Source organism: Dermochelys coriacea, chromosome 1 (genome assembly GCF_009764565.3).
Source record: "Dermochelys coriacea isolate rDerCor1 chromosome 1, rDerCor1.pri.v4, whole genome shotgun sequence".
Taxonomy (NCBI): Eukaryota; Metazoa; Chordata; order Testudines; family Dermochelyidae; genus Dermochelys; species Dermochelys coriacea.
In genome coordinates this window covers 218,264,858-218,291,770 of record NC_050068.2, presented here as the reverse complement: position 1 = coordinate 218,291,770, position 26,913 = coordinate 218,264,858, and the positions used below count along the sequence as shown (strand labels likewise).

Genomic DNA, 26,913 nt, shown 5'->3' with positions numbered 1-26,913 from the left:
TCTCTGTGTCTCAGGTTTTCATCTGTAAAATGGGGAAAATAAAACTTCTTCCTCCAATTATTGCCTGCCTTGTCTACATGAACTGTAAACGCTATGTAGCAGAGGCTGTATTTTCTAACTATGTGTACATCAGCTAACACAATGGGGCCCCATTCTCAGTTGTGGCTTCTAAATGTGATATAAGTAACAACAACAAAAACACTAGATTTAACACCTAAAATTGCGATCCTCTTACGGGAACACTCTTAAAACTTTTTTTGTTTTGCTAGTCAGATAAACAAACCATAAATGTACATTATACAACTTTAATCTGACATACTGTGAAATTATGTCAGAATATATTTATTAAGCCATATCAGCGTTATCCATTTGTATGTGGGAGTCAGGAAAGAAAAGGCTTCCTGAAAAGGGCATAACTTTTTCTCGGTGTAATGGCAGACACACCATTTTTAAAAACCCAGTCTATGGTATATAATGACCTGGGAATAAACAGCCATAAAAATAAGCACTAATCTCATTATATAAAACAACAGATAGCTGGCTGAATTTAGCCAGGCACAATTCCCATTGGAGAAATCCACACTGGAGTAGTAGCTGCATATGAGAGGAATGAATTTGATGCACACACTTGTCTTCATGTACAGCACTACAGCAGTGCAGCTCTGCCGCTATAGCGCTTTAGTGAAGATGCTCTTATGCCGATGGGAGAACTTCTCCCATTGCCATAGCTAATCCATCTCCCTGAGAGGTGATAATTAGGTCAGGTGGAGAAGCCCTCCCATTGACATAGCACTGTCTACCCGGGAGATTAGGTAGGTATAACCAGGTTGCTCGTGGGTGTGGATTTTTCAAGCCTACGAGCTACAAAGTCATACTGATATAGGTCTGTAGGGCAGACCTGGCCTTAGCTGGCCTCTCTTGTACTACCAAGACCTGATCCAAAGCCCACTGGAATCAGTGAGTCTTTCCATTGATTTCAATGGGTTTTGAATCAGCCCCCTGGAGAGTATCTTGCCAGGCTAAAGATGGCATTTTAGTCAAAATGCTGCCTTACTAAGTTTTTCCTCTTCCCAAACCCAATTCATACCCTGCCCAATAACTTACATTTCACAAATTTCTTCTCCAATTTCCTCTCTTGACTTCTTCACTGTTCTCAGAATTCATGTAGCAAAAGGTTTAAAGGATACCGCCTTCACAAAACTGATATCACAACTGATGTTTGTTCATACCTCAATTTCCACTGAGGAGAGCAATAAAATGGGGGCAGGCAAGAACCATGACACGATGTTTGCAGCGTTTCCTCCCTTTTCAAAAACATAACCCAAGTTGAAAATCATTATACACCCCAGCAAGGTTAAAGCGATTCCACAAATTCAGACTTCTGGAAGGATCAAGAAATATTACTTAAAAACAAAAACAAAACAAATCTAGTCAGCAAGGTTTGCTGTCACTGGAACATCTGTGACCAACTAGATATGCCTTTTCAAGATCCATATTAAACCTTTTAGGGCCCAGTCCAAGGCCTGTTGAGCTCAATGAAAGTCTTGCTGTTGACTTCAATGTGAGTGTTGGACTGTGCCCACAGCGTGCTTCTACTTTGAAAAGTCGCTCTGTAAAAATGGCACCTTCTTGCCCCACACATCTGCTCCCCGCTGGTGCTCAGAGACATAGCTGCTGACTTGAATAATTCAGATAAGCTTTTACTGCTCTTTATTTGTCTTAGTTCTCCAGGGCAGCGAACTGAATCTGTGGGAGCGTTAGCTGGATTCTGTTCTGGTTTGTGCATCAACCGAATTGTAAATGAAGTCCCAGTTGCAAAACTAAATTCCGTCCTCAGATACCCCTTTGAACAAAATGAGCAGATTGCACAAGCATAACTGATCGCAGAATTTGGACCACAGAATTATTATTACCCATGACACCGATGATGTACAAACCAGAAAGAACCCCAGATTCACTCTCATATACCACACTGACTCTGCAAGGGGCTAACAGTTAGAATAACCATCTTTTATCTTGTAAACGGAGCACATCTGATCTCAAATCATTGAAAGACAACGAACATGGAACCTCACAATACCGTTTTTTACAGTCACTTTTCAGAGCAGACTCAGATTTGAAATAAAAACCTCAACTGACATTTTCACTTATGCCCCTCCCTCCCTGGGGGAATGCCAAATGCACCTCAGCAACACCTCTCAACAGAGTATGGAGAGACCCTCGGGAGGCCAACCCCTGCTACACAGAACCACTGCAAGGAAGTTGGAGTAGGGAAACGGAATGGGTTTGTGGGTGGGATGGGGACAGGATGGGCAGCTCCTGACACTCTTCCAGGACAGCCTGGTAAAGGAATGGCCACTGCCTTCACATTATTCAGGAGCTCCTCCATCGGACTGGGGAGATGTCGATGGCTTTGGGAGTGGATGGGCTGAGTGTATTTCTCAGATTCTCTAGAACCATAACTCCCTCTCCTCCAGCGCACATCACTATACACACACAGGTAGAGGGAAGCTGACGGAGAGGAGCGTTCCAGCCTCCTATGGTTTCAATCTCTGATGAAGCCTCTGAAGTTTCACCAGAGATGATTTTTGGATGAAGCTCTTGCCACCATTAGGTCTCTCCCTCGGGTGGGCTTTCAGGTGCTCCACCAGGTCCGACTGCTCACTGAAGATCTTGTCGCAGTCGGTACATTTGTAGGCCCCCTCCTCCTTGTGGTTTCTCGGGTGCACAGAGCGCTGTGAGATGTGCATTAGGCTCTTCTCGCTGTGGGGCCAAGGGGAGGGCCTCTCCCCTGAGTGGGTTCTCAGATGCTTGGCCAAGTTTGACTGCTCACTGAAGCTCTTGCCACAGTGCGGACAGATATACGGCCTCTCGCCAGTGTGGGTTCTGCAGTGGGTGTTGAGATTGGAGAGCTGGCTGAAGTTTTTCCCGCAGTGGGGACAGGGATAGGGTCTCTCACCCGTGTGGGTCCGATGGTGCTTCCTCAAACTCGACTGGTCGCCGAAGCTCTTCCCACAGTCGGTGCAGACGTAGGGCCTTTCTCCCGAATGGGTCCTCAGGTGGGTGGTGACGTTGGAGAGCTGGCTGAAGCGCTTCTCACAGTCAGGACATTTGTAAGGTCTCTCCCCTGTGTGGGTCCGCTGGTGCGTAGTGAGGTGGGATCTATGGATGAAGCTTTTCTCGCAGCGGGGGCAGGGGTAGGGTCTCTCCCCCGTATGGGTTCTCTGGTGCTTGGCGAAAGTCGATTGGTCGCTGAAGCTCTTCTGGCAGACAGGACACACATAGGGCCTCTCCCCAGTGTGGGTCCTCAAGTGGGTGGTGAGATTAGACTGGTCACCAAAGCTCTTCTCACACTGGGGGCAGGTGAAAGGCCTCTCCCCTGTGTGGGTCCTCAGGTGGGTGGTGAGACTGCTCAGGTTACTGAAACGCCTCTCACATTCAGGGCAGCTGTAGGGCCTCTCCCCTGTGTGGGTTCTCTGGTGTCTAGTGAGGTTTGAGAGGTGACTGAAGTGTTTCCCGCACTCAGGGCAGGAGAAGGGCCTTTCCCCCGTGTGGGTTCTCTGGTGTACAGTGAGATGGGAAAGCCGACTGAAGCTCCTCTCACACTCAGCACAGGGGAAGGGTTTCTCGGCTCCATGGACTCTCGCGTGTGCCAAGAGCTCCTGCTTTTGCCTGAAGCTTTTCCCACAGGCCCTACATTTATACATTTTCTTTCCCGTGTGAATGCTGCTCTTGTGGCTATTCAGGTCTCTCTGCCCCTCAAAGCTTTCCTCACACACAGAATATGTGCACGGTCCCTCACTTGTCTCTGACCTCTCTGGCACAGGGGGCTTGCGCAGTTCCCTGAAAGTCCTTTCATGTTTCCTTGCGGTACCTCCCTCACCCCTGGCTGTGTTTCTCCTCTGCTTTTGTGACTTGTGTTGCCCTTTGCATGTAGTTTCCTGGTCAGGTCTCTGGGAAACTCTCTCTTTTGATTTCCCCAATAACATTCCCAGCAGCTTCAGGTTCTCACGACCTTCTTTGTGATGCTTCTCAGTTCTGCTCAGGATCCCACCACCTGCAGGGAGGAGGAGAAAATCTAGATGTGACCTCCTGTGCTGCTAGTAGAAGAAAACCACTAACCATTCCCAGCAGTATAGCATGACTGAGGCAGGCCTTCATCTCTCCCCAGGATGTTAGCCCAGAAAGCACTTACTCCAGCTGGCACATTATGCAAGTGGCTCCATGTTCCAGGGCTGCTGGCGGTGCTAGAACAGGTGAAACTAGGAGAATGAAATATTTCACCATAAACATTGCTGAGAGAAGAAAAAGGAAAATGCTCAATTTTTCGAGCGTCCACTAACTTTGGGTGTCCAACTTGAGACTCCTGGGGCCTGATTTTCCAGAAGCCAATTGGAGCCATGGGGACTCAGCACTTCTGAGCATCAAGCCTCATCTGCTTGAGTTTTCAATCCCCATTGCAGTGTTTAGGAATAGCAGAGTTTTGTTTGGAAAGAAAAACTAAAATTAACTCTCAGGATCTACATAGAGAGAGAGCGCAGAACCTCATTCTCTACATGCTCCCGGGGAAGTCTAGAGCCATCAGAAAAGGCTTTGCTTTCCAGACTGGGATCCCAGTCATCTCAAGGGGAACTTCACTGAGAAAGGAGAGCTCAGCCACATTTCAACTCCAAAATCTTCACTGATTGTCTATAAATCTCTGATTGTCTCTCGGTCTCACAGCTTGGTGTCATATGGGATCTCAGAAGTACTACTGGTGATGGGGAACTTGTGGGTATTGAGGTAAAGGTTTCATATCAGCAATAATTGAACACGGTCTTTAACAGAGCACTCTTTAAAGTATGACTTCACCTAAGGAGAAGAATTCAATGCGTACACAGCGAGTAAGAAGCACCATGATCGTTAGCACTCACTGATTAGTGTTTATGCTGAACAGGGAAGAGTCTCTCAGGATCATGCAATAAGAAGGCAGCTTGGCTTCTTAGCAATGGGAAAGAAACAGTGTTGAAGGCCTAAACATCACAATGCATCATACGACTATTTAAACTGCTTTGACTGAATTAGCAAAGCTATTGGAATCTACTACTACATAGTTCATGTCATACTTTTCCAGTTATGCTGCCATCCCTGATGGAAGTCTTTTGTACAAAGGGGGATATGATGCATGACAATGCATGATGTGATGCTGGTGGGAGTAGCTACATGATCTTAGATTCCACTTCTGCATCAGTGGTTGCAAGGGAAAGCTGTCTGTCTTCAAATTATCTGTGCCTGGCTGCTTCTTCAGGCAACATTCTTTAGGGGAGTTTCCCTCCATGCAGCATGCTCTTAGGGAAGAACTGTGTTGCCTTATATCCTACATGGATATCTCTACCTAGGGTGACACAACAATGGGACCCTCCCAGTGTGATGTTATCTGAATAGTTCAGTGTTTCAACACAAAAACTGGATGAAAGGAGGAAATGCCCGCCCTAAAACAAATGTTAGAGGCTGGGAAAGATGAATATTAAGGCTCCATTCCCCAAATGAAATAATCACAAATGCAGAAAGTTTGAGCCAAATCCTCTGCTGGCATAATGCTAACGAAATCAACGGAGTTACACCTATGACTCACTAGGGGTAAGGAAGACTGTGATTTCAGAGAGAGATGTAGAAGCTTGTCAGGCATTGGCCAAGACACAGTGAATCCTATAAAGGAAATCTAGTTCCGCAGCTTAGAAAGGGTCTCCATCTTGCCACTTCATTTGAAGCTTGGATTATTACTACTCACCTGGGGAGGGGCTTTCAGGAATAGCTCCATCCACTGAATCCTGAAGATCCACAACCCACAGCTCTGACTCTTTTGTTTCTATTGGAGATATCAATTTTGGTTTGGGACTTTTATAGCCTGTTTGTGGGAAATGAGATTGGGAGACATTATGTTCTGTTGTTGGTCCCCGAGAGCGTGTTACAAAAGTATGTAAATGGTTTTACACCAGTACCCTTTGCTGGAGCAGACGTGTACTCTTAATAAATCCAAACGTGCTAATGGAGGCCCTGAGGACAGGGAAAGGAAGGATGGTCCAGCAGAAGGACATAAGCCTAGGACTTGGAAGACCTGGGCTCCTGTGTAACCTTGTGCAAGTCACTTAACCTCTCTGTGCCTCGGTTCCCCCGCTGTACAATGGGGATAATAGCCCTGCCCTGCCTCATGGAATGTCATGAGACGACATACAGTAAAGACTGTGAGGAGCTCAGATACTACATTATTGGAGGGGCATATAAATACTAAAGAGAGACAGAAAATCCAGATAGTTCAGAGTTTACACAGCTTGGAATAAAAGAAATAAAACTTACATTTACCCAGTGAAGACAATCTGGTATAGTCTTCTCCCTCAGGCATTGATACAGCTCCTTCTGCCATTCCTCTAAAATATCCCTCTCCTCACAGGAAAAACAGACATCACCAGACTTCAGCAGGATCTGAAATCACAAGCATTATAAACTCAGCATCTTTTGCTTCAGTCCCATCCTGACACCTGAAGCCCAAAATCTGAGGTGGAGAATTGGTCTCTGTGGGAGTAATTCACAGTGATAACCCAAGGACAGCATAGCAGGTATATCTTAGGGGATTTATCTATCCCCTGGATATTTCATCTGTGATGTGGGTAACTTCAGAGTCCTATGGGACTATGCCCTTTTTTTCCCATGTAGATCTCAGGCAGCGAAATCGGAAGGGCCCTAGATATGCCAGATGAATGAGGAAACGGGCTCTTTCCCCCCCTTTCACTTTCTGATTCTCCATTTCTCCACTAGCGTCCATCTTCTTCTGGGTGCAATTCATGGTGGTGGTTTTTTATCCATAGCGTCTACACTGTTTGGAATTTACCTACCTTAATGGACAGAGAAAGACAGCCATGTCCCACTACAATTGCTCAGATCATCTAGAGTACTTTTGCTCTCACTTTGCTTTTGTTACACTTCCATTCCTGGAGACAGGAAACAGCATGTCTTAGTATGAAGATTCACAGTTACAGAAATGCTCCTCTTCAGTGTCAGACCACAGCTTGACTGTACTGACCTTCAGAACACAGTGCAAGACACATCTTCTTGGCCAAATGTTTCCTCGACTATGGGCCATTAGCAGGTGGGTGATTGGATGTTTTTCTAAAAGATATGCTCAAACAGGAATTATTTCAGGGAAGTTCTATGGCCTGTGTTATACAGGAGGTCAAACTAGATGATGACAATAGTCCCAGCTGGCCTTAATATCTATGAATCATTAATAGTTGGCTGGGTCCATATAAGAAAGAGGGCTGTTTATGCTGCATACTATGTACAGACCAATTTTCAACAGTATAACCATGCATGCATTTACCAACTATGCATATCAACAGAGCATTTGCAGGTTGAAATACTGTTTTGCATGCACAGTTGTTAGCTGAAGGAGGCTCTCCGTTTTATACATGGTTGTGGGCTTCTCTCGTTTTGAAAATCAGGCCCTTAAATGTCAGAATGCATTTAATCTATGCTCTTAAAAATCCTCCAGCTACCGTTACGGACACTTTCACCCCATGCATCCAATGAAGTGAGCTGTAGCTCACGAAAGCTTATGCTCTAATAAATTTGTTAGTCTCTAAGGTGCCACAAGTCCTCCTTCTCTTTTTCCCACCCTTGTCTCCCATGATTCAGGCCTTGGGAAGCCGCAGGGCACTAGCACTTCCTGTCAGTTCAGCAGGAGGAATTCTGCTCGGGACCGGGTCAGCTCTGTCCTGACTCTGCAGATGAAAGAGCAGAGATGTGGAGGAGAGGAAAAAATGCAGAGAAGAGGGCAGATGGAGACCCCAGAAAGAGCAGGAGACGCTGTAAGAGAAGGCCTGGATCCTGGGGAGGGGGCACACACCAGCTCTGCCCCTGGGGAGTCACTCCCTGGGACACCGCCACTGCCGATGAGCGACCCCACGGTGTGTCGGGGCCCAGCCCCGCTGCCCCCCGGGTGACATTTACCCTCCGTCCTTCCCAGAGCGCAGATCCCCCTTCCCCCAGCCCGCCCCACGCCGCTGCCCTGGGTCGGGCCCGCGCGGAGCTGCGCGCGGAGAGGGGCCCCCTGAGCCGGCGGCCCCGGCGCTCTCTGGGCTGGGGACGCTCCGGGCCGGCAGCTGCGCGCGCGGGGCAGCCCCTGGCCCGGCGGCTTAACAGGGCCCCCGCAGGGCCGCAGCTGCCCTGAGCGGGCTAGTCCCCGGCCCTTGCCTTTGCCTGTGTGTCCCCCGGGGGCGGCGCCCGCTGCCTCCAGCCCCGCCGGCTGCCCGGGGCACTCGCCGCTCCGGCGGCCGGCCGGCCAGCCAGCCAGCTCGGCGGGGCACGGGGCGGCCCAGCCGCGGCGCCCGCCCGCTTTCCGCGGCACCCGGCGCCCGGGAACAGGAAACCGAGGAAGCGCCTCTCCCGGCCAGGCCCCTGGAGGAGCGGCGTCGCCTTAACCCTCCACGCGCCAGGCCCCGGGCGCCTTCCTGCGTCCTTCTCTCCTCGCCGCCCCCTCCGAACGGGCCGCCCTCTGCACCCTGACTTGCGCCAGGCAGCGGCAGCGGCAGCGAGATCCCGCCCGGGCTTTGTTACACTGCAGGAAAGAGGGGTTAGCAGGGGGGCTCTAGAAACAGCCTTGAACTCTCTGGAAACCGGCGCCCACAGCCCAGATGACACCGATGGTGCTTGTTCGTTTGAGAGACCCCCAAGGGGGCATGGCCCTAAAGAGCTGTTTACCAGGGTGCTAGCTTTTTGCTGCTTTTATGCCTAAATCTTAGGCGTCTTCGTGGCCAGTTGTAGGCAGGAATACTCATCTGTGGTCTGTTCCCCTGCCTAATATTGGTACTATTCATTTATAGCATGGCACAGCCCAAAGGCCTCAATCAGGATTAGCGAAAAGAAAAGGAGGACTTGTGGCACCTTAGAGACTAACAAATTTATTAGAGCATAAGCTTTCGTGATCTACAGCTCACTTCATCAGATGAGCTGTAGCTCACGAAAGCTTATGCTCAAATAAATTTGTTAGTCTCTAAGGTGCCACAAGTCCTCCTTTTCTTTTTGCGAATACAGACTAACACGGCTGCTACTATGAAACCAATCAGGATTAGAGCTGCTGTTGTGCTGGGGGATGAAGACGGTCCCTGTTGCAGGGAGTTTCCCGTCCAAAGGATCCTCAGCTGTGACAAAGAGCATGAATAATAATGTGCATTTATTTAGTCCATTCCATCCTAGAGCTGTGATGTTTGTCAGGGTGATTTTAGTGATAGGGCTTGTCTGCACTTAAAAACATGACAATGGCACTGCTATAGTTGTGCTGCTGTAGTGCTTCAGTGTAGACACTACCTGTGACAACATGAGAGGTTCTCCAGTGGGCATAGGTAATTTATCTCCCCAAAAGACAGTAGCTAGGTTGATGGAAGAATTTTCATTGACCTAGTGCTGTCTATACAGGGACTTAGTTTAGCTTAAGTACCCGCTTCAGCAGTGGAGTTTTGTGTGGAGTCAACCTCATTTTCTAGTGTAGACCAGGTCCCACGCTTGGAAGCACTGTTGTAGCTGCAGAATGTAATCTTTTTCAATTAAACCAAAATGTTTATGCTTCTAGCCCTTGCAGAGAAAATCTTCAAAAGGTGAATTGTTGCTGTGGTGCCTTTGGGCAGGTCTACAATGAAAACTTACATTGGCATAAGAACATGAAAACAGCCATATTGGGTCAGACCAAAGGTCCATCTAGCCCACGATCCTGTCTGCCTAGAGGGAATGAATAGAACAGGTAATCATCAAGTAATAAGTGATAATGTGATAAGTAAAAAATCCACACCCCTGAGATGTAGCTATGCCAACCTAGTCATTGGGGTAGACAGTGTTAGGTTGATGGAAGAATTTTTCGGTTGATACCACCTCAGGTAGGTGGATTAACTACAGCGATGGGAGAACCCCTCCCGTGGATGTAGGTAGTATCTACGCTGAAGTGCTACAGTGGAGCAGCTGCAGTGCTGCAGCTATGCCATTGTAGCATTTTAAGTATAGACATCAGGTTGCGGAGAGACAGCTAAACAATAGTTCTAAGAGACTGATGAACTGCTCTATTCATGCAAAGAGGAAATGAACTAGGGAGCTTAATGATAATTTAAATGTTAACATTACATTTGTTCTTGCTGATTAATTTAGCAGAAACATCCAGCTAACTTGCTTCTCCAAGTGTGGTTGGCTATTGCAGAAGTAGGAGTGGGTGGGTGAGATTCTGTGGCCTGCGTTGTGCAGGAGGTCGGACTAGATGATCAGAATGGTCCCTTCTGACCTTAGTATCTATGAATCTATGAAGTAAGAGATGGAATAGACCTACTGTATTGAGACTGTGGTGTGCATTTGCAGCTCACAGTTTGCTCCCTGCTTCCAGAGCTCCTTGGAGGGGAGTCAACAAGAACTTAGGACAGGAAGAAAGTAGAAAACCAATGTAGTGTGCGTGCTAGACAGGCTAAGCAGATCTATTTCTAAGCCATTGCAGAGTCAGGATGGAGAAGGAACAAGTCTGTTAGGACCACCTGAGCAAACTTTAAAAGCAAGGCTTGCAGCCAGGATCGGCTCTAGGCACAAGCAAAGCAATCACGTGCTTGGGGCGGCACATTTCCAAGGGTGGCATTCCGGGCAGCCTTTTTTTTCCCTCCAGCCCCGCTCAGTCAACCCATGAGCCCCTGCGTGGGGTAGGGCGGCGGGCTCAGCACAGGGGTCCTGGCCCGGGGGCGGTCCCTGCCTTGGCCCCCCCGCCGCCGGGGGAGCAGGGCGATGTGGCTCCTCCCCCCTTGCCCACCCATGCCGCAGGTGTCACAAGCAGTGGAGGAGCCAGAGCCGAGCAGAGAGGAGCCCGGGATCAGGGCAGGACCCACAGCCAGTAAGGGACCTGCTTCCCTGGGCGGCTCGGCGCTGAGTGGGTGCCACTGGTCCGCCCCCCTCCCCGTGGCTGACCCGCCCCCCAGCCGCTCTCTCAGTTACTGTCCCCTCTGCGGGGGTGGGGCCGGGTCTGAGATCGGGCTGGGGGCCCACGGGCGGGATGTACAGCCCCGAGCACCTCACTCCAAACACTGCTATAACATTACGTATTCTTTTAACATTACCAGTATCAGTGGCTTCTGGTGAGCGCAGTTTCTCAAAACTGAAATTACTAAAAAATTATTTGAGGTCCACCATGTCTCAAAATTGTTTGTCAGGACTTGCATTAATTTCAGTTGAAAGTACCATTGCAAAAAATTTAGATTTCACTGAATTATTAAAAGACTACGCAAGTATAAAAACCAAAAAAATTCAGTTCATATAAATTCTTTCAATTTATGAGAAACTGAGCACACTGGAAGACACTAACATCTTTCATTACAGTGTATAGTTGAACCCAAATTGTTTGTAATTGTGATTTTGTTAAAATTAAATGAATATATTAGAAAGAAATTGCTTTATTTCACTAACTACAAATTCTCTGTTTTCATTTTTTTAAAATTTTAAACAGTCAAAAAAAACCCAAAACAAAACAAAAAACATTGCAAAGTGCAAACATGTAAAAGTCCCCCAAAAAAAGGGGGGTGGCCAAAAATTTTTTTGCTTGGGGCAGCAAAAAAACCTAGAGCCGGCCCTGCCTGCAACTTACCGTACTTGGTTCTGAAATGACTGGGAAGCCAGTGGAGGTATTTGGGCATGGTTATGGTGGAAGGGCTATATTTGTAACGATCGAGTTTACTTCCTCACGAGCTCAGGGATGCTGTTTGGAGAGATCACATAATAACACCATTATTGTCTAGGCAGCTCCAGTGTAATAAAGGAAACAGGGGAAGGGAAGGAATTCCCTGAGAAGCCCTGTGCGTGATGCATACCAAGAGTGCAGAGATCTGAGAATGTTTTGGAGAAAGCGGGTAAGATGAGAGAAGATCATTATCTAAAGTCCGGGGAGTTGGAGGTTAAAACCACAGAGCTTCTTAACCCACCCTGCCCTAGAGAGGATCAGCACCGTCAGAGGGAGGAGTACTTAATAAAGATGGGACTTTCCTGTTCCCAGCCAAATATCCCTCCCAGTGCCATGTGTCCGAAGCGACAGGATCTGCATTTCCAGTGTAAACAACACCCCTCCACTGACATGCAAAGGGCATGAATCCCCCAGGAGCAGCTGGGAGCGGTAAGTCGGGGCAGGGGCGTCTGTACTGGGGCAGGATCACAGCAGAGAAATAGCTTCTGGGGAGGGGACAAGAAAACGGCACAGAAACCAGGAATTGCTGCCCGTGGGAGCGCAAGGGAGTTGAAGCGTGAACTGTGTGGCTGGAAAGAGATTAGATAGCAAGCATCAGGGAACAAAACCAGCATCTGGGGGTCGGTGCATCTGCAGCCCAGCAGGGTCCCCGCTGCGTCATCCCTTTCAGGGCAGAACATAAAAGGATCCTCCTAATTTAGTTTAAAAGGGGGCATGGAATAAAGTCACTCGAGTGAACACGGAGGTTCACTGGGATTTCCCTCGGGGAATATTATTATTGCTACTTTGTCCCAAGAGCATAGCCAATATTTGCGGCTTTGAAGGGTTGTTTCTGTTAGGAGGAGAAATAGATTATATGACTCAGCTATAGTCTCTGGTACACTCCTGTTTAGTTACAAAGAACATACACAAAGTCCTGTTTCCTTGCACATAGTAGGAACAAACAATAGCAGCCAATGTCCTTGCTCAGTTTTCAAGCCTGCTTTTCCAGCAAGTCCTGTGCCCTAAAGAACTCTGTTTCTCTGCTCCTTCTCGTGGCCACTCTCACAATGGGTATTGGCTTTGGCACACACACAGCTTGTCAAAACCAATCCTCTAAGAACATAAGAGTGGCCCTCCTGGGTCAGACCAAGGGTCCATCTAGCCTAGTATCTTGTCTTCCGACAGTGGCCAGTGCCAGGTGCCCCAGAGGGAATGAACAGAACAGGTAATCCTCAAAAAGAAAAGGAGTACCGGTGGCACCTTAGAGACTAACAAATTTATTAGAGCATAAGCTTTCGTGAGCTACAGCTCACTTCATCGGATGCATTTGGTGGAAAAAACAGAGGAGAGATTTATATACACGCACACAGAGAACATGAAACAATGGGTTTATCATACACACTGTAAGGAGAGTGATCACTTAAGATAAGCCATCACCAGCAGCAGGGGGGGGAAAGGAGGAAAACCTTTCATGGTGACAAGCAAGGTAGGCTAATTCCAGCAGTTAACAAGAATATCAGAGGAACAGTGGGGGGTGGGGTGGGAGGGAGAAATACCATGGGGAAATAGTTTTACTTTGTGTAATGACTCATCCATTCCCAGTCTCTATTCAAGCCTAAGTTAATTCTTCCACACAAACTTCCTCGTGGCTGGACTTTACAAAAACTAGACAAGCCATTTACAAAACACACTTTGCTTCTCTACAAAAGAAAAAGGACACTAAGCTATCTAAACTACTATATGCCACAAGGGGCCACAACAATGGTTCCCGTAACCCACCCAGCAATATTGTTAATCTATCCAACTATACTCTTAGCCCAGCAGAAGAATCTGTCCTATCTCGGGGCCTCTCCTTTTGCCCCTCCACCCCCACGAACATGATACAGTTCTGTGGTGACCTAGAATCCTATTTTCGACGTCTCAGACTCAAGGAATATTTCCAACACACCTCTGACCAACATATTAACCCACAGAGACCTTCCTGCCAATACTACAAAAAGAAGGATTCTGGGTGGACTCCTCCTGAAGGTCAAAACAGCAGCCTGGATTTCTACATAGACTGCTTCCGCCGACGTGCACGAGCTGAAATTGTGGAAAAGCAGCATCGCTTACCCCATAACCTCAGCCATGCAGAACACAGTGCCATCCACAGCCTCAGAAACAACTCTGACATCATAATCAAAAAGGCTGACAAAGGAGGTGCTGTCGTCATCATGAATAGGTCGGAGTATGAACAAGAGGCTACTAGGCAGCTCTCCAACACCACTTTCTACAAGCCATTACCCTCTGATCCCACTGAGAGTTACCAAAAGAAACTACAGCATTTGCTCAAGAAACTCCCTGAAAAAGCACAAGAACAAATCCGCACAGACCCGACCTGGGGTATTCTATCTGCTACCCAAGATCCATAAACCTGGAAATCCTGGACGCCCCATCATCTCAGGCATTGGCACCCTGACAGCAGGATTGTCTGGCTATGTAGACTCCCTCCTCAGGCCCTTCGTTACCAGCACTCCCAGCTATCTTCGAGACACCACCGATTTCCTGAGGAAACTACAGTCCATTGGTGATCTTCCTAAAAACACCATCCTAGCCACTATGGATGTAGAAGCCCTCTACACCAACATTCCACACAAAGATGGACTACGAGCCGTCAGGAACAGTATCCCCGATACTGTCACGGCTAACCTGGTGGCTGAACTTTGTGACTTTGTCCTGACCCATAACTATTTCACATTTGGTGACAATGTATACCTTCAAATCAGCGGCACTGCGATGGGTACCCGCATGGCCCCACAGTATGCCAACATTTTTATGGCTGACTTAGAACAACGCTTCCTCAGCTCTCGTCCCCTAATGCCCCTACTCTACTTGCGCTACATTGATGACATCTTCATCATCTGGACCCATGGAAAAGAAGCTCTTGAGGAATTCCACCATGATTTCAACAATTTCCATCCCACCATCAACCTCAGCCTGGACCAGTCCACACAAGAGATCCACTTCCTGGACACTACGGTGCTAATAAGCGATGGTCACATAACCACCACCCTATATCGGAAACCTACTGACCGCTATTCCTACCTACATGCCTCTAGCTTTCATCCAGATCATACCACTCGATCCATTGTCTACAGCCAAGTGCTACGATATAACCGCATTTGCTCCAACCCCTCAGACAGAGACAAACACCTACAAGATCTCTATCATGCATTCCTACAACTACAATACCCACCTGCTGAAGTGAAGAAACAGATTGACAGAGCCAGAAGAGTACCCAGAAGTCACCTACTACAGGACAGGCCCAACAAAGAAAACAACAGAACGCCACTAGCCATCACCTTCAGCCCCCAACTAAAACTTCTCCAACGCATCATCAAGGATCTACAACCTATCCTGAAGGACGAGCCATCACTCTCACAGATCTTGGGAGACAGACCAGTCCTTGCTTACAGACAGCCCCCCAATCTGAAGCAAATACTCACCAGCAACCACACACCACACAACAGAACCACTAACCCAGGAACCTATCCTTGCAACAAAGCCCGTTGCCAACTCTGTCCACATATCTATTCAGGGGATACCATCATAGGGCCTAATCACATCAGCCACACTATCAGAGGCTCGTTCACCTGCGCATCTACCAATGTGATATATGCCATCATGTGCCAGCAATGCCCCTCTGCCATGTACATTGACCAAACTGGACAGTCTCTACGTAAAAGAATGAATGGACATAAATCAGACGTCAAGAATTATAACATTCAAAAACCAGTTGGAGAACACTTCAATCTCTCTGGTCACTCGATCACAGATCTTAGAGTGGCTATACTTCAACAAAAAAGCTTCAAAAATAGACTCCAACGAGAGACTGCTGAATTGGAATTAATTTGCAAACTGGATACAATTAACTTAGGCTTGAATAGAGACTGGGAATGGATGAGTCATTACACAAAGTAAAACTATTTCCCCATGTTTCAGAGTAGCAGCCGTGTTAGTCTGTATTCGCAAAAAGAAAAGGAGTACTTGTGGCACCTTAGAGACTAACAAATTTATTAGAGCATAAGCTTTCGTGAGCTACAGCTCACTTCATCGGATGCATTTGGTGGAAAAACAGAGGAGAGATTTATATACACACGCACAGAGAACATGAAACAATGGGTTTATCATACACACTGTAAGGAGAGTGATCACTTAAGATAAGCCATCACCAACAGCAGGGGGGGGAAAGGAGGAAAACCTTTCATGGTGACAAGCAGGTTGTAGATCCTTGATGATGCGTTGGAGAGGTTTTACTTGGGGGCTGAAGGTGATGGCTAGTGGCGTTCTGTTGTTTTCTTTGTTGGGCCTGTCCTGTAGTAGGTGACTTCTGGGTACTCTTCTGGCTCTGTCACTCTGTTTCTTCACTTCAGCAGGTGGGTATTGTAGTTGTAGGAATGCATGATAGAGATCTTGTAGGTGTTTGTCTCTGTCTGAGGGATTGGAGCAAATGCGGTTATATCGTAGCGCTTGGCTGTAGACAATGGATCGAGTGGTATGATCTGGATGAAAGCTAGAGGCATGTAGGTAGGAATAGCGGTCAGTCATCTACAACCTATCCTGAAGGACGAGCCATCGCTCTCTCAGATCTTGGGAGACAGACCAGTCCTTGCTTACAGACAGCCCCCCAATCTGAAGCAAATACTCACCAGCAACCACACACCACACAACAGAACCACTAACCCAGGAACCAGAGTAGCAGCCGTGTTAGTCTGTATTCGCAAAAAGAAAAGGAGTACTTGTGGCACCTTAGAGACTAACAAATTTATTAGAGCATAAGCTTTCGTGAGCTACAGCTCACTTCATTGGATGCATTTGGTGGAAAAACAGAGGAGAGATTTATATACACACGCACAGAGAACATGAAACAATGGGTTTATCATACACACTGTAAGGAGAGTGATCACTTAAGATAAGCCATCACCAACAGCAGGGGGGGGAAAGGAGGAAAACCTTTCATGGTGACAAGCAGGTTGTAGATCCTTGATGATGCGTTGGAGAGGTTTTACTTGGGGGCTGAAGGTGATGGCTAGTGGCGTTCTGTTGTTTTCTTTGTTGGGCCTGTCCTGTAGTAGGTGACTTCTGGGTACTCTTCTGGCTCTGTCACTCTGTTTCTTCACTTCAGCAGGTGGGTATTGTAGTTGTAGGAATGCATGATAGAGATCTTGTAGGTGTTTGTCTCTGTCTGAGGGATTGGAGCAAATGCGGTTATATCGTAGCGCTTGGCTGTAGACAATGGATCGAGTGGTATGATCTGGATGAAAGCTAGAGGCATGTAGGTAGGAATAGCGGTCAGTCATCTACAACCTATCCTGAAGGACGAGCCATCGCTCTCTCAGATCTTGGGAGACAGACCAGTCCTTGCTTACAGACAGCCCCCCAATCTGAAGCAAATACTCACCAGCAACCACACACCACACAACAGAACCACTAACCCAGGAACCAGAGTAGCAGCCGTGTTAGTCTGTATTCGCAAAAAGAAAAGGAGTACTTGTGGCACCTTAGAGACTAACAAATTTATTAGAGCATAAGCTTTCGTGAGCTACAGCTCACTTCATCGGATGCATTTGGTGGAAAAAACAGAGGAGAGATTTATATACACACACACAGAGAACATGAAACAATGGGTTTATCATACACACTGTAAGGAGAGTGATCACTTAAGATAAGCCATCACCCACAGCAGGGGGGGGAAAGGAGGAAAACCTTCCATGGTGACAAGCAGGTAGGCTAATTCCAGCAGTTAACAAGAATATCAGAGGAACAGTGGGGGGTGGGGGGGGGGGGAGAAATACCATGGGGAAATAGTTTTACTTTGTGTAATGACTCATCCATTCCCAGTCTCTATTCAAGCCTATTACACAAAGTAAAACTATTTCCCCATGGTATTTCTCCCCCCCACCCCACCCCCCACTGTTCCTCTGATATTCTTGTTAACTGCTGGAATTAGCCTACCTGCTTGTCACCATGGAAGGTTTTCCTCCTTTCCCCCCCCTGCTGTGGGTGATGGCTTATCTTAAGTGATCACTCTCCTTACAGTGTGTATGATAAACCCATTGTTTCATGTTCTCTGTGTGTGTGTGTATATAAATCTCTCCTCTGTTTTTTCCACCAAATGCATCCGATGAAGTGAGCTGTAGCTCACGAAAGCTTATGCTCTAATAAATTTGTTAGTCTCTAAGGTGCCACAAGTACTCCTTTTCTTTTAACCCAGGAACCTATCCTTGCAACAAAGCCCGTTGCCAACTCTGTCCACATATCTATTCAGGGGATACCATCATAGGGCCTAATCACATCAGCCACACTATCAGAGGCTCGTTCACCTGCGCATCTACCAATGTGATATATGCCATCATGTGCCAGCAATGCCCCTCTGCCATGTACATTGGCCAAACTGGACAGTCTCTACGTAAAAGAATGAATGGACACAAATCAGACGTCAAGAATTATAACATTCAAAAACCAGTTGGAGAACACTTCAATCTCTCTGGTCACTCGATCACAGACCTAAGAGTGGCTATACTTCAACAAAAAAGCTTCAAAAACAGACTCCAACGAGAGACTGCTGAATTGGAATTAATTTGCAAACTGGATACAATTAATTTAGGCTTGAATAGAGACTGGGAATGGATGAGTCATTACACAAAGTAAAACTATTTCCCCATGGTATTTCTCCCTCCCACCCCACCCCCCACTGTTCCTCTGATATTCTTGTTAACTGCTGGAATTAGCCTACCTGCTTGTCACCATGAAAGGTTTTCCTCCTTTCCCCCCCCTGCTGTTGGTGATGGCTTATCTTAAGTGATCACTCTCCTTACAGTGTGTATGATAAACCCATTGTTTCATGTTCTCTGTGCGTGTGTATATAAATCTCTCCTGTTTTTTCCACCAAATGCATCCGATGAAGTGAGCTGTAGCTCACGAAAGCTTATGCTCTAATAAATTTGTTAGTCTCTAAGGTGCCACCGGTACTCCTTTTCTTTTTGCGAATACAGACTAACACGGCTGCTACTCTGAAACCTGTAATCCTCAAGTGATCCATCCCCTGTCACCCATTCCAAGCTTCTGGCAAACAGAGGCTAGGGACACCATTCCTACCTACCCTGGCTAATAGCCATTGATGGATCTATCCTCCATGAATTTATTTAGTTCTTTTTGAACCCTGTTATGGTCTTGGCCTTCACAACATCCTCTGGTAAGTAGTTCCACAGGTTGACTGTGCGTTGTGTGATGAAATACTTCCTTTTATTTATTTCAAACCTGCTGCCTATTAATTTCATTTGGTGACCCCTAGTTCTTGTGTTATGAGAAGTTGTAAACAACACTTCCGTATCTACTTTCTCTACACCAATCATGATTTTATAAACCTCAATCATATCTCCCCTTAGCCGTCTCTTTTCGAAGCTGAAAAGTCCCAGTCTGATTGATTAATCTCTCCTCATATGGAAGCTGTTCCATACCCCTAATCATTTTTGTTGCCCTTTTCTGAACCTTTTCCAACTCCAATATACCTTTTTTTAGATGGGGCTTCCACATCTGCACACACTATTCAAGATGTGGGCGTACCATGGATTTATATAGAGGCAACATGATATGGAGGCACTGGGTCATGGTGGCTCTGACCAGCACCACCAACCTGTCCGTTAAAAGTCCCGTCAGCAGTGCTGCTGAGTTAAGGCAGGATAGTTGCTACCTGTTCTGACACCGTGCTGCACCCCGGAAGTGGCCAGCAGCAGGTCTGGCTCCTAGGTGGGGGGCGGGGGCCACGGGGCTCTGTGTGCTGCCCCTACCCTGAGCACTGGCTCTGCACTCCCATTGGCCATGAACCAGCCAATGGGAGCTGAGGGGGTCGGTGCCTTCGGGCGAGAGCCACACGGAGCTGCTTGTGTGCCTCCACCTAGGAGCTGGACCTGCTGCTGGCCGCTTCTAGGGCGCAGAGCGGTCCATGGTGCCAGGACAGGCAGGAAACCTGCCTTAGCACCCCTGCTGTGCCACTGACCTGGAGCTGCCTGAGGTAAGCCCGCACCCCAACCCACGCCCGAATCCCCTGCCCCAGCCCTGAGCTCCCCCAAACCCAGAGCCCCCTCCTGAACCCCAAACCCCTCATCCCTGGCCCCACTCCAGAATCTGCACCCCCAGCCCAGAGCCCTGACCCCCTCCCATACCCCAACCCCCTGACCTAGCCCAGAGCTCCCTCCCACACCCTGAACCACTCATTCCCAGACCCACCCCACAGCCCTCACCCCCGCACCTCAACCCTCTGCCCCAGCCCTGAGCCCCTCCCACACCCCAAACCCCTCATCCCCAGCTCTGTTGAGTCATGAGTATTAACAATTTTCTTCAGTTGGGTTGCCAGAAAAAAGGTTTGAAAACCACTGCTCTAGATCCTGCATTTGCAATCAGTCCAAGGGAAATCCCTCCGAATACACAGTTTAACCCTCTTCAAGCTTTGCCATGCAGCAGATTACCTTGGGAAATAGCTTCTATTGCCTCCAATTATCTCACTCCATGAAGGGGCTTAATTGCTCCTTTCCTTTAGCCCTGAAGAAGGGTGATTACCCACCTATTGATTTTAGTCTGGTCTGTGATTGATCCGTGGATCAAAGAGAACTGGATGGTAGCCTTAACACCTCCCAGTATAATAGTCTTTTAAATCTAGCCCTCCCCACTGGATCCCCCACATGTTCAATTCATTATCCGGGTAAGCACATTATTATATTTTTAAGGTCAGGCTTGACAAAGCCCTGGCTGGGATGATTTAGTTGGGGATTGGTCCTGCTTTGAGCAGGGGGTGGGACTAGATGACCTCCTGAGGTCTCTTCCAACCCTGATATTCTATGATTCTGTGATTTAGTGACTGTGACCAGTATGCTTCTCTTGTTCTCTTTGGGCCAGTTCCTGGGTCCATCTGCACAGTGGGCAATGGAGGAGTGTGTGTGCAAAAGTGGTTTAAAGTTCACCTTTGCATTCCCTGGATCCTGCTTCTGCCTCTGCGCAGGGCCCTCTCCTCCAGCAAAGAAAAGGGCCTGGGTTTAAAATCCTCACATTTTATTTGTAACCCGTATTCAAGCATTTATTAATTTAGTTGCCCACCTGTTTTATTTCCCTGGATGCAGGGTTGCTGGTCCCCCAGACTGCTGCAATCTCTTAGATGGAACAAGGGAAAGAGCCACGTGTCCCCGATCTGCATGCCTCCATAGACAGGGAGATCCCAAGGGATGCGTATACAGGTGAGGAATAAGTCAAAGCAACCCAGGAACTGTCAGTGGATGAAATAAAAATGCTGGCATTTCAGTGAAGCTGTTGTGAGTTCACCCGTTTCTGTCTTGTCACATCCTATAGACCTGGTCAGGAATCTTCCATCAACATGGTTTTTCAACAAAAAATGCAGTTTGCACAAAATCAACATTTTCCAAGGGAAATTTTGATTTTGCAAATATCAATTTTTACCAGACAAATGAAAATAAGATACTTTGTTTTGTGCTGGGTCAATCCAAATATAAACATTTTGAGTTTGTTTACCAGGGTGCTAGCTTTTTGCTACTTTTATGTTTAAATCTTAAGCTTCTTCGAGGCCAGTTGTAGGCAAGAATACTCATCTGTGATCTTTTCTGCTGATTAATATTGTTATTATTTATTTATAGTATGGCACAGCCCAAAGCCTCAATCAGGATTAGAGCTGCTGTTGTGCTGGGGGATGAAGACGGTCCCTGTTGCAGGGAGTTTCCAGTCCAAAGGATCCTCAGCTGTGACAAAGAGCATGAATAATAATGTGCATTTATTTAGTCCATTCCATCCTAGAGCTGTGATGTTTGTCAGAGTGACTTTAGTGATAGGGCTTGTCTACACTTAAAAACATGACAATGGCACCACTATAGTTGTGCTGCTGTAGTGCTTCAGTGTAGACACTACCTGTGCCAGTATGAGAGGTTCTCCTGTGGGCAAAGGTAATGCATCTCTCCCTGAGAAACAGTGAATCAAACTGTTGTATTGCGAGCCACTTTAACATTAATTTGTTTTCTCCTGAGCTGCTGCAGTGCTTTATGGAAGTTGTAGTTCAGGTGTCTCATGCCGCCATTCTCTTCTGTGGACCAGGCTCCCTGGCTGGACTGTATCTCCCATGATACACCACAGTCTCCCCTGTGGTAGAACCACTGGAGTGCATCATGACTGCACGTCAATTTTCATGATGCATTGCAGTCATGAAACGTGTAGGCCAGCCAGGAATCCTGTCCCATAGAGGAGAATGGGTTATGCTACATGGGGGTGAACTACAATGCATCTGAAGTACCACAGCAACTCAAGCAGACACAGTTCAATGTGGAAGTGAGCTGAAAGGAAACATTTTCATTTGGTTCAACAAACCAAACCAAAACATGTTGATTCAGAACTGTCAAAATGTTTCAGTGAAAAATATAAAAAATAAATGTTTAGACATTTTGGAACTGAAATTTTTTGGAACTTTTTGTTCTGCAGAAAATTTCAATATTTTTGCTTTTTGTTCCAGTTTGGGACAAATATCGAAAGATCATGATTTCCTGTGGGGAGGAATTTTTGTTTTTCTGTCAGTCCTAATCTCAGTATTGTAGCCAGCAGTTAAAGCAGAGGCTCTCAACCAGGGGCATGCATACCCCTGGGGGTATGCAGAGGTCTTCCAGCGGGTACATCAACTCATCTGGATATTTGCCTAGTTTTACACAGGCTACATAAAAAGCACTAGCAAACTCAATACAAACTAAAATTTCATACAGACAATGACTTGTTTATACTGTTCTATACACTATATACTGAAAAGTAAGTATAATATTTACATTCTAATTGATTTATTTTATAATTATGTGGTAAAAATGAGAAAGTAAGCAATTTTTCAGTAATAGTGTGCTGTGACACTTTCGTATTTTTAGGTCTGATTTTGTAAGTAAGTAGTTTTTAAGTGAGGTGAAACATAGGAATACAGAAAACAAATCAGACTCCTGAAAGTCTGGAAAGGTTGAGAACCACTGTGTTAGAGCAACTGGAAAGCAGATGCCAATTATGGTTTAACATCAGTCCTGACAGTCTGCTAGCATTCCCTTGCCTAATCAGTGTACTGTAGCAGAAACTTTCCTGTTTGCAAGTGTTGTATTGAGTTCTGAAGGTGATAAGGGCCATAGTCATTACTTTCTTCTATGGCAGTGAGTTCCATAGTGCGGGGCCAGCTTCTGGGGATGTTCTGGGGAAAGGTGTGACAGAGTGGGATATGTCTGTACCCAATTGTGAACTCCATTTTGTGTTTCAACGTCCATCTTGGATTGTAACCTCCATTGTGACCTTCACTTAATAGTAGAACCTCCAATTTGGATTAGAACGTCCATTTTGTATTAGGGTTTGACACCTAGCTGAATGACAATGCTTTGTCTACACTTAAAACTTGGGCTAGCAAAGCTGTCAGTCAGCGGTGTGAAAATACCACACACCCTAGCTGACATAGCTAGGCTGACAAAACTGCCAGTATAAACAAAGCTGTGATATCAGAAGACGGCTTCTGTCACTATAGATAACATGGTTCAGGGAGATGGTGTTCCTACACTGGCAGAAAATCTTCTTCTGTCAGCATATGCTGCATCTACACTAGGGGCTGGCATAGGCTGTGTGATATAGACATAATCTATGTCTGAGAAGGCACCATAGAGCACTCATGGGCCAACGACTTTGGTTGTCTCTCAATTACTGGCCCACTTCAAGGGGTTAGTGGACTCTCCACAGCAGCCTGACTGGGGGCAAGAGGCTGGAATTTCCCAGTTGGAGCACATGGGCAAAAAGAGACAGAGGCTGTATTTAAGAGGGGAGGGCTTCTCTGAGCAAGGGGACCAACCACCACCACATGTCAGAAGCCTCTTGGCTAGAGAGTGAGGACAAGACAGGAGGGTCTGCCTAGCCTGAAACACTGACCAGACCCTGGACTCGTGGGGTGAGATCAGAGTAAGAGAGTGAGGTGGAAGCATTGCAGGACTGTTTGTTATTTTGCAAAGATCTATAACTCTCCAGTGCTCTTAAGAGTAAAAGTGGCTGTGGTTAAGAAGTACCTTGGCTAAAGCCGTAGGGGGGTTAACTGAGCAGCTCAGTGCCCCCACCCAGATGAGGCTCTGAGAGCACGTCAGGCTTGGTTGACACCTAAAAATTAGGTTGACATAGCCACATCACTCAGGGCTGTGAAACATGTGCCCTGTGCAACATAGCTAGGTCAACTTAACCCCACTGTAGAAGCAGCTAGACAGAAGACTTATTCGTCACCCTAGCCACTGCCTTTTGGAGAGGTGGATTACCTACACTGACAGGAAAAGTCTTTCAATCAATGTAGGAAGCAACTACACTATGACAGTACAGTGGCAAAGCTGCAGTGCCATAGCTGTGCCACTCCAGTGCAGACATACTCTAAGCAACTAAGGGCTTGGCCTGGTTTAGGGTTTAAGACAGCTGCCTGCAGAGCCCCACATCCCTTGGAAGGGTGGCAGACACGGCCGCTGGGATTGGTGATTAGTCACTACCCAGACCCGGGGGTTTAGAAGCATGTGGGATCCAGCGGTTGGGTCCGTTCATAACAGACTGGTGTCAGTCCAGAGAGAGGGATTGGTTCAGGTTGTGATAAAAAGCTCAGGTGATTTTTTTTTCCCTCCTGTTTTATGATCTTATCAAAGGGTCTGATTCAGCACCCATTGACTTGATTGGAAAGACTGCTTTTGACTTTGATGGGCTTAGGGTCAGGCTGTTAAGTTTTCAGATTTGTGACAAACTCTTTGCGATTCCCTTGGCTGAGGCACCCTTTCCCACAGACACAGGGATGAACCATGTCTCGATTCTTTGTTTATTCCAGCAGGTGATGGGATCATGAGTGAAAATGAGGAGGAGAATCCACAGCAGGAGGGTATAGAGGAACCAAGTGTAGCATTGTCAGAAAAATCCAAAGGGAAAGGTTCCCAGAGTCCTGAGTGGGAAGATGACTGTGAGGATGAGTGGGGGACAGAAAATCAGGAGAGAAACCTTCCAGTAAAGAAATGGGGTGAATCTCCTCCCCGAGAGAGTTTCAGGAAATTCAAAGACATCATTGCCCAGCAGAGGCCTCACACTGGAGAGAAACCTCATAAATGTCCCAACTGTGGGAAGAGCTTTAGTCGGAGATCAAACCTCATTCAGCACCAGAGGACCCACACAGGCCAGAGACCTTACGAGTGCCCCGAATGTGGGAAAACCTTCAGCCTGCGTTCAACACTTACAAGACATCAGCAAACTCACCTGCAGGAGAAGCCCTATAAATGCACTGAGTGCAGGAAGAGCTTCCGCCAGAGCTCAGACCTGATCACCCACCAGCGAGTGCACACAGGAGAGACACCGTACCAGTGTGCTGTGTGCGGGAAGAGGTTTGGGCGGAGCTCCAACCTGAGCCAGCACCAGACCACGCACGTGGGGGACAGACTGTATCAATGTGTTGACTGCCTGAAGAGCTTCCGGAGCAGTTCCGCCCTGGTGCAGCACCAGAGGAGCCACACGGGGGAGAAACCCTATCAGTGCTCTGAATGCAGAAGCCGCTTCCTGCAGAGCTCGGACCTGATCAAACACCAGAGGATCCACACCGGGGAGAGGCCCTACCATTGCTCCGCCTGTGGGAAATGCTTCAGCCAGAGCTCCTCACTCACTGAGCACCAGAGGACACACACCGGGGAGCGACCTTACCATTGCACTGAGTGCGGGAAACGTTTTTGCCAGAGCTCCACACTCATCCAGCACCAGAGGATCCACACGGGGGAGAAGCCCTACAGATGCACTGAGTGTGGGAAAAGCTTCTGCCGGAGCTCCAACCTGAATCAGCATCTGACAAGCCACATGATAAAGAAACCTCATCGGTGCACTGATTGTGGGAGGGGCTTCAGTCAGCTCGCTAACCTTACTCTACACCAGAGAATCCACTCTGGACAGACACCCTAGAACAGTGGTTCTCAAACTTTTGTATTGGTGACCCCTTTCAGCAAGTGTCTGAGTGCGACCCTCCCCCTTATAAATTAAAAACATGTTTTTAATATTTAACACTTTTATAAATGCTGGAGGTGAAGTGGGGTTTGGGGGTGGAGGCTGACAGCTCACAGCCCCCCATGTAATAATCTTGTGACCCCCTGAGTGGTCATGACCCCCAGTTTGAGAATCCCTGCCCTAGGAGCTATGGGGACAGCTTCACGGACTTACCAGCATCAGAAAATACACTCCACACAGAAAGCATTGCTGGCTGTCTCCCTCCTGGATAGTGGCCTACTCCAGGAGGTTCAATTCAGGGAGGGATTAGGGATATCTTCCTCCACCTTTAAGAGCTTTATCAGCTGGATAATCTTGCAGAGAAGGATCTGATCTGTTCTGTTGCTTTTGCTCCATGCACTACAGAGTGAAACCGATCAGGATCATGCCAGTTTCATTCTGCTGCTGGGGTACCCTTTGTTATACAGTTGGGATCTGCAGAGAGGGCTAGGTGGAAGAAAATGACAGGGAGGGTCAGAGACACACAGAAGCAAGTGGGAAGGTAATGTTGCTCAGGGCAGTTTCCAGAGACTATCTTTATCCTTGACACAGCTCCCATGTAATATATAATATACCTTCTAGGGCAGATGTTGATAGATACACGCAGCCAGGGTATATTGGCTCCATATGTGCAGAACTACTGCAAAGCAGTGTCTTACTGTAGCTTTCTCACAAGCTATGGAGTGAACATTGACACACCAATATGGCCACAAACTGGGTTGGGAGAACACAGTATCTAGTGCCTGGATCCCTCGGGGAGAAGACTGAAACACTGCAGTGTTCACATGAAGTACAGGCCACTAGTGAGGTAATGGGATTGTGTGAAGCCCATAAACGGGGGCCGTTGTCAGGTATCTAATTCTATACTAGACATGCCTTCCAAGAAGAGGCCAGAAAGTCCTCAGGTACTCAGCAGAATATGAGGGGCTGATGTGGCCACTGCATGCGATCCAAACTCTAAATACACGGTCTTCCCCCTCCCCCACCCAGTCTTCCTGATAGTAACAAATATGCATTCAGCAATGCTAATGAGCAGCAGTGGTGGATTAAGATATATTGGGGCCCTGGGCACAAAGAATGTTTGGGCTCCCCACACACAACCCTGCCATGGGGCCATG

At 47.3% G+C, this 26,913-nt stretch overlaps 2 protein-coding genes across 5 annotated transcripts; one reads left to right on the top strand and one right to left on the bottom strand.

The window, feature by feature from the left end:
• Window positions 1-291: 291 nt before the first annotated feature.
• LOC119854819 (zinc finger protein 501-like) lies at window positions 292-24,993 on the bottom strand. 4 transcript variants are annotated; one of them, XM_043514398.1, is made up of 5 exons: window positions 24,982-24,993; window positions 10,666-10,674; window positions 6,337-6,467; window positions 5,771-5,887; window positions 292-4,057 (listed from the first exon to the last, which is right to left on the bottom strand). In XM_043514398.1, exons 3-5 carry the CDS (start codon window positions 6,401-6,403, stop codon window positions 2,538-2,540), a joined length of 1,704 nt encoding a protein of 567 aa, XP_043370333.1. In that variant the 5' UTR covers window positions 6,404-6,467; window positions 10,666-10,674; window positions 24,982-24,993; the 3' UTR covers window positions 292-2,537. The 4 variants fall into 4 exon arrangements, with proteins under 4 accessions (XP_043370333.1, XP_038255887.1, XP_038255896.1 ...); XM_038399959.2 differs by lacking the exons at window positions 10,666-10,674; window positions 24,982-24,993 and adding exons at window positions 6,873-6,968; window positions 7,061-8,203 and having other exon boundaries at window positions 6,337-6,462; XM_038399968.2 differs by lacking the exons at window positions 10,666-10,674; window positions 24,982-24,993 and adding an exon at window positions 8,230-8,467 and having other exon boundaries at window positions 6,337-6,462.
• On the top strand, window positions 11,697-26,913 carry LOC119854845 (zinc finger and SCAN domain-containing protein 2-like). Its single transcript, XM_043514417.1, has 3 exons — window positions 11,697-12,160; window positions 20,869-20,982; window positions 21,397-26,913. Exon 3 carries the CDS (start codon window positions 24,620-24,622, stop codon window positions 25,712-25,714), a length of 1,095 nt encoding a protein of 364 aa, XP_043370352.1. The 5' UTR covers window positions 11,697-12,160; window positions 20,869-20,982; window positions 21,397-24,619; the 3' UTR covers window positions 25,715-26,913.

What these genes read in the sequence shown, in the direction of transcription:
- LOC119854819 (XM_043514398.1), bottom strand. Translation starts at nt 6,403, where the DNA reads ATGGCAGAAGGAGCTGTATCAATGCCTGAGGGAGAAGACTATACCAGA. An exon ending in ATTGTCTTCACTGGGTAAAT is followed by an intron (nt 5,888 to 6,336) that starts GTAAGTTTTATT and finishes TCCCACAAACAG; the next exon opens with GCTATAAAAGTCCCAAACCA. An exon ending in TCCTGAAAGCCCCTCCCCAG is followed by an intron (nt 4,058 to 5,770) that starts GTGAGTAGTAAT and finishes TCCTCCCTGCAG; the next exon opens with GTGGTGGGATCCTGAGCAGA.
- LOC119854845 (XM_043514417.1), top strand. Translation starts at nt 24,620, where the DNA reads ATGAGTGAAAATGAGGAGGAGAATCCACAGCAGGAGGGTATAGAGGAA.